This window comes from Pteropus vampyrus, unplaced genomic scaffold (assembly GCF_000151845.1).
Source record: "Pteropus vampyrus isolate Shadow unplaced genomic scaffold, Pvam_2.0 Scaffold55, whole genome shotgun sequence".
NCBI lineage: Eukaryota > Metazoa > Chordata > Mammalia > Chiroptera > Pteropodidae > Pteropus > Pteropus vampyrus.
In genome coordinates this window covers 7065796-7077596 of record NW_011888836.1, presented here as the reverse complement: position 1 = coordinate 7077596, position 11801 = coordinate 7065796, and the positions used below count along the sequence as shown (strand labels likewise).

At 37.6% G+C, this 11801-nt stretch overlaps 1 protein-coding gene across 1 annotated transcript in view; it reads right to left on the bottom strand.

Moving 5' to 3' along the window:
* CLUL1 (clusterin like 1) overlaps positions 1–10858 on the bottom strand; it is a 30994-nt gene extending 20136 nt beyond the window's left edge. The window contains exons 1-4 of the mRNA XM_023530794.1: positions 10744–10858; positions 9451–9599; positions 4384–4551; positions 2053–2485 (exon numbers count right to left, since the gene is read on the bottom strand). Of these exons, the coding sequence (XP_023386562.1) occupies positions 2053–2485; positions 4384–4551; positions 9451–9599; positions 10744–10849 (856 nt within the window). The 5' untranslated portion in view covers positions 10850–10858. The remainder of the gene's footprint in view (positions 1–2052; positions 2486–4383; positions 4552–9450; positions 9600–10743) is intronic.
* Positions 10859–11801: the final 943 nt, after the last annotated feature.

Below are 11801 nucleotides of genomic sequence, written 5' to 3'. Positions count from 1 at the left end.
TTTTTTTAATTTTTGCATTTATAGGGGACCCTGGATTTCCAAGTTATCACTGAGGTGAAGATGTTGCAAGGGGCAGGGAGAGGGTACCCATGAGCCAGATGAGAGCAGGGGCTGGTCCTGGGGTGTGTAAATGGGGGAAGAACCTCGGGCAGACTGATGGAAATCCACCTTCTGAGTTGGTGGGGTGGGACGGAGTTGTACTGGTCGGAAAATTATTTAGATTTCAATTGTCTGAATCACTAGCACTCCTGTGCACATTTGAATATAGCAACCCATGTGTAAGATTGCTACACAGTGTGAAAGATAGGATGAGATGGGGGCATAATTTTGTTTTAATGACACATTCTGAACATTATTCTAAGGCAATTCATATCTTTTAAAAATGTCAGGCAAAAATTATTCAACATCATCCCAGCATTGATATTTTTAGTCTACTACCCTGATCTTTTCTTGAATATTTGGTGAATTTGGAATCTCAGAATGGAATACAAGACAAAACACCTGACTTACTAGAAAAGTCTTCCAGATCCTGAAATAGAACCTAATGACAATTCCAGTAATAACGGCTGTTCTACTTGTGGAACAATGGGACGGGAAGGATGTAATGCATTGCTTCCTGGCTTTGGTTTCTGATAGTGTGAGGTAAGCGCCTCCTATGTAGAGGCTCGTTATGCAATGTTATGGCAATTTTGAGCATTTGATTCAGATGTTGCCAACTACAGCTGATATAACTGGAAAACAGCTAGAAGGAGGCCTTTTTTCTGCATACGAAAATCTGTATGTAATTAGTATATACTACTTGTTGACTTTGGAAATGAGTATATACCCATGAAATCATCTTCACAATCTATGTCATAAAACTATCCATCATCTCCAAAAATGTCTTCCTGCCCTCTTATTTATTATTACTATCATTGACAAGAACTGAAACATAAGATCTACCCTCTTAGCAAATTTTTAAGTATCCCATAGAGTATTGTTAACTATGGGAGTTATGCTGTACTTATTCACCTTGCATAACTCAAATTCTGTACCCTCTGACCAATACCTCCTCATTTCCCCCTCCCCACTGTACCTGGCAATCACCATTCCACCCTCTGCTTCTATGAGTTTGACGATTTTAGGTTCCTCTTAGAAGTGGGATCGTGCAGTATTTGTCCTTCTGTGTCTGTCTTATTTCATTAGCATAATGTCTTCTTTCAGGTTCATTCGTGTTGTCACAAATGACAGGATTTTAGAAGGAGCTCATTTTATTTTTATGTCAGAGGAAAGCAGCCTTTTACTTGGCCTAGTGGTCAATAGAAAATATGTCCAAGGAAACACAGATCCTATAATTGGCCCCCACGGCAGCTCTCATTTCTGAGATGCTGTATCCCAGCCACTACACAGAAGCCTGAAGAAACTTTTTCCTGCCTTACAACATAAAGCAGCATTGTTTTTCCAACATGAAATATTGGAACATGGGCATGAGTGGTATTGGTAGAAGGCAATTCTTATCTTTTACAAAATTCCTATTTCTGTAGTTTTGGGTTTGTCTATGAGTACTTTCTCTGGTTTTGTGCACAAATGTTATGGTTTAGGGAATTATAGTAGTGATGCAAAGGAGGCTGTGGAGGGCACTAAATGTGACCTGGTTTTACATGACACTAGGCTTCTTTCCAAACTGGGAGTTGAGGAGCTTAGACTGATTTTAAAGAAACTCCATGATGTTCCAGCAGGATAGAGCTGAGCACCTACATGCGTTTTCAAAAAGGAGGCAACGTTTTGTTTTTGTTTTTTTCCAACTTCTTATCTCTACCAGCATTTTATCTTTTAGCTTTGATAATCTGCTTTAATGAGAAAACAGTCCCACAGAGCTCTTGACAATGATGAAAGAGGAATGCTGTCTGGCAGACTTCAAAGTTTCTAAGAGGCTCTGAAACTTTGATTATCCATACATTGTCACTCTCAGAAACAATGTACGATGACTTAGAAATATGTACCATTCCCAAAGCTAAATAAAACTTGACTTTAGTATAGACATCTAAGTAAAAATAATCTTTTAATACTCACCTTTGTCTTGTTTTGGTGAATCCTCTATTGCATTCAGCGTCTCAGTAATTGTTTCACTGACGCTTTGATAAATGGAGAGACTGATATTACAAAACAGCTGGAAGAAGCTGGGAACATCCCAACTTTGCATAAGATCTGCCTTTTTTGTTGGTTCTTTGAATAAAGCTGGAAAAAAGTAAGGCTCAGTTAAGTCTGTATCTGACATGAAATATGACTGAAAAGCCTGGTCAAATTCTTGCTGCATCTGTTTGAAGACGTTAAAACTCCTGTTAAAGAGAACTCTCACATCCACAGTCAGCTGGCTGAACACATGCTCTATTTGGACCAGCTGTGCATCTTCCTCCATGACCTTTTCATTGACGGGGAGATCATTTTTATTATCTTCATGGAAAGGAAACAGAAATTGATATATCTTCCTGAAAAACTGTTCAATCTGTGGGGTGGGGTGGGGGACAGAAATGGAATAAGAAATTAATTTTCTTTCTGGATTTTTTTTATTATAAATTTTAAAGTCAACTTATAGCAGTCTTTCTAAATCAAGAACAATTCTGGGCAAACTAAGAAAAGGAGATTTAATTTAAAATAATTTATTAACATTCTCATACTGGCTTTGACTTTGACTATGGAGAAAGGTCGAAAATTCCTTCTGGTTTATGTTTGCCTATCAAAGATCTAAAAGGCCAAGTTTTCAATATTGTCAACAAGCCACAGCCTGATGTACTGGTGGTGGTTGGCATGCCATGTTCTAAAGGGCACCATTATATTGCCTAAAATGTGTAAAGAAGGCTTTTGTCTTTCACCTCTTAGTGTCTCATTTTCTCTCTCTCTCTCTCTCTCTCTCTCTCTCTCTCTCTCTCTCTCTCTCTCTCCTTTTTGCTTTGGTGGAATATCATTAGTGTCTTTATGTTCTCCTCTTTCTCATCTCATCAACACATTCACACTGAACTATAAATGCTTAATACAGCCTAATAGGCTACTTAGGGATAGTTACTTATTTGCAGTGATTAAAGCTCTCCTTGGTTGTAGTGAAAGGAATGAAGCTCTAATTATAGAATTCCCTACTCACTGGGAGATTTTCCAGCAGTCGCACCATGCTCTATTTCTTCTATGTGACGCCTAAGCTCATGCTCTTTTGGCTACGTTGCATGATGAGGAACATATCAACTACTGAACATCACTACTATAGCACCCCAGTGCTGTTCAAAGAATTCACCAGGAATTCTTAGAGGACATATGCCTTCCTCGAAAAATAATCTGGGTAGATCTTCTGCCTTATCCTCTGCCAGCTTCTGTTTACCTGAATCCACTTACAAAAACAGAACTTTAAAGCCCAAAAAAATTTTCACAACTGACACAGATAGGAATGGTCCCTAAACCTCCTGACTTCCAGCCGGTGCTTATTCCACCATATTCTGGTATATTAGAGAATGACAGTGGCTATAAAAATAGAGCAGATGCAATTAACAGTGGAGGCAAATTAACTTGGCATATGAATCATCCTAAGGGTTGCTCCCTCTATAATTGGTTATGGCACTGCCAAGCTAGGAGCATACTCTAATTACTGCATGCTCTAATACTCCATTTCATATTCGGCTCACTTCTTGAAGGGGAAGGGAAATTCAGGCCAATAGAGTAGGAGACTTTTATGGGGCAGAGCTCATCCAATTCAGGTCACCTCCCTCAGTGATCTCTCTGTCCAGAAGATAACTAAAGGGGACAAAAAAGGAAACATGCTAGTCCTATAGGACATGCATGGGTAGGGCTAAAGGGGTTATGGATGTGTGTATGTGTGTGTGTGCGCGCGCATGTGTACGTGCATGTGCATGCTGAGGGCAAGCCTGTTGAAGGAGAAATTTGGGAGGTCGAGAATGTCTTCAAATCTTTGGCCTCCAGGAAAAAAAACTAAAGCTAGTTGAAATCAGAGACTGTAATACTATTATTCAGAATGCAATTCAGCAAACATTTATTGAATGGCTGTGATGTTTTAATGAAGATAAATAAGATATGGTCCCTTGCTTCAAAGAGCTTACAGTCTAGTGGGAACGTGTTCACAAATAACAAATACAAGGCAGAAAGAGTCAGGGTGCTTCAAAGAGATACAGACAGCATCATTAAAGAAGGGACAAACTGAATAGCTGTTCTAACTTATAAATTGTATATACACAGGTGAATCTTACATAAGCATAAATGAATGTTAGAGTCTAGATTGCAAAAGGCCAATACGAGCTCAGGTATCTCTAGTCTAAATATTAATATAAATTAATTTTTTAAAAGTAAGCTGAAGCCGATACCTTAAGAACTTTGAAATCTTGAGCTCTATTTTCCCCTTACCGTATTTTTCGTAGAGGACCGACTAGGTTGGCAGGTTGTATAAAATCTCATGCAATCATTTTCCAGGCAAGGTTTGCATTCATCCCAGGAATCTGTTAAAGACTCTTGGCATAGCCTTTCTTCCTCTTCCAGATGTCCTTGAACTTCATTCATAAGTTTCAGGGCCTCCTAATTAAAAAGTAGAAACAAATATCCTATTTCCATTTCATGACTTTACATATACCTTAGTTGATTCACTCCTTAAACATGTGCTTATTCTAAACCACTTCTTCATTCCTTCTTCAGGCCCCTGGCAGCTGACAGAACTACTCCAAAGTTTTCTCTTTGATTAAGAAAAGAGAATTGATTGATCCTTATTGCAGACTACAAATCTTATCCATCTGTTCATTTATGCATTCACTAGGTATTTATTGAGTGCTTGCTATGAGATAGACATTACTCTAGATGTAGGTGAACCAACAATGAAGTTCCTACTCTGAGAAACAACTGTAATTAACCTGTTTACTTGTCTGTCTTCACATCTAGTCCTTGCGGGATGTGGGAAGCAACTTTAAGGCTTAGAAAGCTGACACATTTATTTTGTTCATTTATACAGCCTTTAATTTTTATATATGTTTAATATTGCAAGAAAGCACAATTCTCGTATATGAAACCAAACCCTCCCATTGAGTTAATTCTAATTACAGAGATGCTGTATTTAAGTATCTTCATTCTTCTTGTCCATATTCCAAGCACTCCCCCTTGTGGTACTTTCCTATACTTGGCCAGGTCCCACTCTAGGTGATAGGGAGCCCAGCAGAAGTGACACCCGTCCCTAAGAACTTCAGCTCTGTCCCCTGAGCTCCCCCCATGCCGGCACCCCTACTTAGACTCCTGGCCGCCCTGCAAATGTGGACTTCTGAAGACAGGCTCCTTTGATGCCTGAGAAGTAGTTCAGGGGAATTACAGGATATAATAGATCCATCCATAAGATAACAGCTTCAAAGCTAATGGCCACCCCTGCAGTAAAAACTACATGAGGGAGCAAAGTTTCCGTACTTAAAACCAATTTAGTGTGCATTCTCATCTAGTGGAAAAGAAAAATAATTCATCCTTCTCTGGCATATTAAGCCTAAAGAAACACCTGCATAGTATTCTGCATCTCCTTTGCTGGGCTTGCGTTGTGCAGCTGCCCTCATGGCAGAATCCTGAGGCTAAGCCAGGTGGCACTTGCTATGACCCACATAACAAAACTGGCAGGGCCCTGGCCTGCCAAATGCATGTTGTGACCCAGACAGGATTTTCTTGTCCCCTTGGGCTTTGCAGAACAATTCTGGAGCCCAACATCTTCTCAAGAAAGGTTGCCTCACCTTGGCGGGCAACAATACCACACAGATTTTCTCAAGTCCCAGATTTAAATATTCTGTTCATTGTCAACATAAGCTTAAATCCCAATATTTCCTTGGGCAAATTACCTAACGTCTCTTTGCCTTAGTCTACTCCTTAGCAAAGAAGAATAACAATAGGATCTACCTTTTAATGTTTTGTATTAAAGAAGATAAGCAAGCAAGCAAGGCACCTAGCACATTATTATTAGTATCTTGGGTTTCCTTCCGCTTGCCTCCAAGTGTATAACAAAAACCAATTACCAAGTCCTACGTCCCAAGTTTAGGTAGTGAAGTGTTGTCATGGAGGAAGTAGATCTCTAGTTCAGGAATGCCTTGTCCATCCCTTCCATATCCCCCTAAATGTCCCACCCACTGACAGAGTCTATATCTATTCTTGTAGTTACAGTTTATCGAAGTCCCATATAAACCTGGAGTGGGGGCAAATCACATTAAGCCACTCTAGGGTTTTCCATTTAAGTAAAATAAGTTTCAGATACTATCATTAAGTATTAATAAGAAGAGGTTGAGGAGAGGGACTGTGATGACGCTGGGTCAACTGAAGAGGAAAAGTGCTCCGTGATGGGAGACTGGGGGTGCCAACTCCATGTTTGCCATTTCATAGTTTGTCTAAAGTATCCTTTATTCTAGGTTTAAAATAATTTTAGAGAGGGAGACTCAGGGTTAAACAGCTTTTTCTTTTTTTTTAATTAACTTTTTAATTGAGTGTCTAGACCTGAAGAGTATGATTCAATAAATTTTTCTACTGTGGATGAAAAAGAGGCTACATACTAATCTGACAAGCTCAGGGTGGCCAGCATGGCAGGCCCTACAAATTCAGAAACCATAATTAACCACATAGGATGATCTGAACATAAAAATTCCTAAGTAAAAGCAGGTCACTCATGACCAATAGTCACATTCTAAACCTGTAGCTTTCTTGACAAAAGCCAATCTTTACCTTAACTGAGCCTGACTATTGTCTTTTTGCCACTAAGATAACATACTCTTGGAATGTCAGAGTAATCCCTTTTTTTCCAGACCCCTGAGGGCACATCCACTGTACCAGAGCAGAGTCACAGAACCCCTAATTGTTATCTTGTCCTCTGAATACCGTAATCTCTATGTGTCCTCTGAATACCGTAATATCTATTAACCGGAAAACGTTAATTTTTAACTCGTGTACCCACTAATGTAAAAGAAGAATGTGTCTCTCCGTTTTACTTTTTATCCAGCCCCAGAGATTTTCCTACTTAGCTTTTCCCCACACCCTTAATCTACCACCAATGGTTGTCATGTAACCCTTCTTAGACCTCTTCCTTTGATTCCAGTGTATAAAAAAAAAAAAAAAAAAAAATTCAAAACTGCCATTCTCTGGAGCATTTTTTTAATCTGTTGTGATTTTGCTTCCTGTCAATTGTCGTCAGTTTGGCTCAGATAAACTCATTAAGATACTCTACAGGTTTGGACATTTCTTATGTCGACAGTACATAAGTAGTTTTTTAAGAATAAAATTCCATGAGTCCTAACATTCTTTAGGGCCAGAACTGAAACCAACACTTGCTTACTTGCCCCACCCCTAACTGGAGCATTCTTTTCATAGTACTACAACTTCGGCTTGCTAGGAAGCTGGGGAAAAGGAGAAAAACAGAAAGTCGCTGGGTCCAACAGGCACAGCAGCCGCTGACTTTCTCCCTGGTCATTCATTACTGAGTTGGGTTAACATGTTAATTAACATCTTGAGCCTCAGTTTGCTTAGCTGTAAATGACAGTAATGGTTTACCCAGATTCCATGTGACAATGTGTTTATAAAGGGCCTATAAATGATATCCAGTATCATTATTCCCAGTGGCCAGACTCACAAACCCACCAGGGAAGAACTCAGCTCAAGGGACTTCCACATTTTCCTCATGAGGAGTTATTTTTAATTTCCTGAAAGTCTTTTGCTTGCTCCCAAAGGGAGGAGGGCTTTCAGCTGCTGATCGGGCAATTTACTTTCGTTGCTAGGGACCCTAAGCGAGGAGGGTGTAGGTGTGGCCACAGCATCAACCAGTCTGTTGACAAGCTGACTACAGCTTTGCAGTCAGCCTGTCACACAGCACTATGCCACAGGACACCCAGAGGACACAGTGCTGAGAAGTGAAGAGAATTCCAGTAGCTGTCGAGAACTCAGTGGCCCCCAACTTTGTAGGGTAGGAAGGAAATACTAGAACTTCTGTTTGTATTTTTTAATTTAAAAATTGACTGTGGGGAGGAAAAATGGGGAGTTGTTTAACGGGCATAGAATTTCAGTTTTGCAATGTGGAAAGAATTTTGGAGATTTGTTGTCCAACAATGTAAATGTATTTAACACCAGTGAACTGTACACATAAAAAATGATTAAGATGGTGAATTTTATGTTATGTGTATTTACAATTAAAAAGTTTTTAATGAAAACAAATTTTAAAAACAATTTATTCTCAATGTTAAAATTTAGAATATTTTCCAAGTTATTTTTTTTACAGTTTTATTTCTTCGATTTAAGGGTAATATTGGAAAATAATTTAAAATTTTTTAAATTGTTTTGGGTGTTATGTCAGTGGTCAGTGCTGTTAAACTATGAGCCATGCAATGTTTATAATTTAGAAATGTATTGAGTTTTATAACTGTAACACATAAACAATTTTTAACATCATCCATAGACGTTCGAATATAATGTGTATCCTCCATCGGTAAGATACATAATTTGAACTACAGTTATTAAGTAAAGGTATTTGAATAAAAATTGATTAGGCTAATGTACTGTTCCACATACACTGGTGCTCTGTTGTGCTTACATCAGACCATTGCATGGACCCTGGGAACGAGGGGCCCTCCACATTCCACAAGCACCGACACTGGCTCCTTCTCTCTCTGTTCACTTACAGCCAATTGCAATGAATTGCTGTTTAAGATGACTCAGTTAAATTATCATTTTTATTATCTAGTTTTAACTAAACTAGTCCTTGGTAAATAAATAGGAGGATAAAAATATTCTTGAAAAGAAAAATCTGGCAGATTAAAAAAAAATACGAATAATTTCAGCTCAAGAAGACAAGAAGCAAATGGTAGAGCTGACAGTCCTTCGTTCTGAGCTCCTTATTAGCCAGGTGACAGAGTAAAAATATGATGATCTAATTAGATTTGGCAAGTCAGCTAAAAATTTCAAAATATCTAGATTATTTGAAGTGTAAACTTACATCCATCCTAGCTAACCATGAACCTAACCTCACCTTAGGTGTATTTTGTGCCTTGAGCTATTAGTGGTAGAATTCACATTTCTAATTTATAAATAAATTAAAATGTATATATTTAGTAATAGGGATAGGAGATCAAAAAACTTTGGAGACCACTAGTCTAGCCAAAAACTCCTTAAACACTTTTGACTCAATAGCCTAAACTGAAAGGAACTACCTACTGGTAAAGCACTTTTAAGAAAGTAGCACTTTCCAAATAGAGATGAATCCCTGAAATTCCTGGTTTTGGAGTTCTGCAAAGTCCTATTCTACAAGGAATATGTTCTTTGAAGAAATTTTAAATTACCTTCAAACTTTTCCTCCAATAAGAGCTTCTCTCCAGAAAATCTGGTATTAGGGAAAATAAGTAATTCATCAATTGCCCTAACAAATACAATATTTATGTTCCAGATATATTTAAGAACAGATATTATTTTCAATTACTATACCTGCTTTTCTTCTCTGCATTTCTTCACGGTTTTCATTAGATTGGTATGTTCCTCCTCTCTCCTTTCCATCAAGATTTTCATCTGCTTCATACCAATCAAAGCCTTCTTCACTTCTTCATCTACATCTATCTCCCCAGCCTCAGAAAAACCTAAAAGGTATGTGCAGTTATTTTCTTTGAGATCTGATCAGATTACAATGTATCTGTATCTCTATCTGCATCAGAAGACAATGAGTTCACCAGTTTTTCATGTGTCCTAAAGAGAGGCTTAATTGTTCTTTTATAGCATCAAACTCTGAAAGCAGATCATAATGAATTAGCTGTCGGCTGCCACATGGACCCAGCTGCCACATGGACGATACATTCTGTTCCTCACTGCTGAGCTCCTAGACAAGTCAGAGTTCATTTAACCTCATTCTTGCCATTTTCAAGGCCCATTTTCATTTATCCATTTTTTTCTTTCACTTAAAACTCAAGTGTGTTTATATTAGAAAAAATTTCAATTTTTTTTTTTCCCTCAGTTTATGTTAAATGCCCAACTGGAAACCTCAAACGCCATGAACAATTTCCCTTTCTTTTAGCTTTAATTACCTCCCCAGGAGGCATCAAAACTAAAAAGTATATCACAGAATGCAAGATTCTTTAATGAGCTAGTGGACATCTCTTACATACCTATAATAAGCCCTTAGTGACTATAAAATTCATTGTCATTCTTTCTTCACAATAGCCAATGTGGCTTCCTAAGGAGCTTATTCTTGCCTCCAAATTTAATCATAGACTACCCCCCAAAGCAACATTTTAACTTACCTTATTTTTCTAAGTGTTAAACATATATTTATCATGCAAAGGTCAGAAGTTAATAAGCACAGGCCAGCCAGATTCAATGTCATTATAACCCATTCTTTAATTATCTCAAGAATAACTGCACAGATTACTTCAATTGTTTAAATTTTTCAAATGTTAGAAAAGAATTTCACTGTTCATTAAAACTGTGCTTAGACGACACCGAACATCTGGCTGAAACCAAGAAATGAAGTCAAAAAGTTGGCAAGTTTTATCTGTGTGACAGCAAACATCTGGACATGTGAATGTTCTCAGATACTCAATTGGAATTTTCTATTTTTATCCAGATGTTTGGCGTCACGTCTACTTGGTTTAAGTGCCTAGAGAACGTCTCACCGTGAAACTAGAGGGCCATAATGAATATGGTTATCTCTCAACTGTAAATCACTGTGCCAGCGGGACATGCAAACATGCAAACAAGACACAGCACAGATAAAGAAACTAAACATACCCTTCAGGTTTCCATGGATAGCAGTTTTGTCTTTCCAAGTAGGTGCACAGTGACAATCTTCCAACCACAGTAGATACACAGTAAACACCAAGAGTGGCAGCTTCATGTTCCCGCTGTTACTGCAAAGGAAAAATAAACCTGCATCAAATGCCTGCCATTAGGTTACATTCTGTCTGCAGCAATTGAAAACACATGGTGATCCCAAGCATTTTTCTGTCAGTTTTTCTTTTTGATTTTAGACAACTCATGCTAACAGGCCTGAGACATAAGGAATATAAATTAAAAAAAAGAAAAAGACAACCCAAGTCTCTATTGTCTCTATTTTGTGTACATTCTTTATGACAGTTAAATAAGAGTATCATCTGAAGTCCTTGAAATAGTATAGCTCACAACCACATAGAATCTAAACTTCATTTTATTTCCTTGTCAACATCCCCAAACGCAGACTTAGTTAAAATATATCTAAAGGATTTTTCCCCCCTCCAATTTGGAATCCTCAAGGGAGTGTTCACCTAGATGGCTAACTACTTATTTTTTTACAACATACTTTTTTATGAAAGCAAAAAACCTCACACATTTTTCTTGTACTTCTTATGAAACCCATCAAGATATGTGAACAGTGAACAGTTAAATTTTTTCTTCTCAGATAATGATTTCCTTTTAAATTTAATTTGATATACATTAATTATAAACATTCCAAATGTTTAAAACTTTACTAAGAAAAGTTAAATGAATTAAAACAGCTGTATGCTTTAATAATGTTAAATCTATAAAATGTTAATTATCTGCGTATGTCTATCAGCTATTTTGGAAAAAAAATATTTAACCAACATTCGTAATGTCTTTGTAACATAATAAAATAATATTGGCACTAGTAGTTACAAAGTTATCACATTTTACACACATCTATATCTATCATTTGGACTAACTACTCTTTTTCTATTAAGACTCTGTTTCCCAAATGAAACTTTTAAATATATTTACCACTAACTTTGCAGTCTCTCTCCAGTGAGGTTAACACCTGCTTCTGAAAGAATCTTCGCTTTTCTCTGATTTAG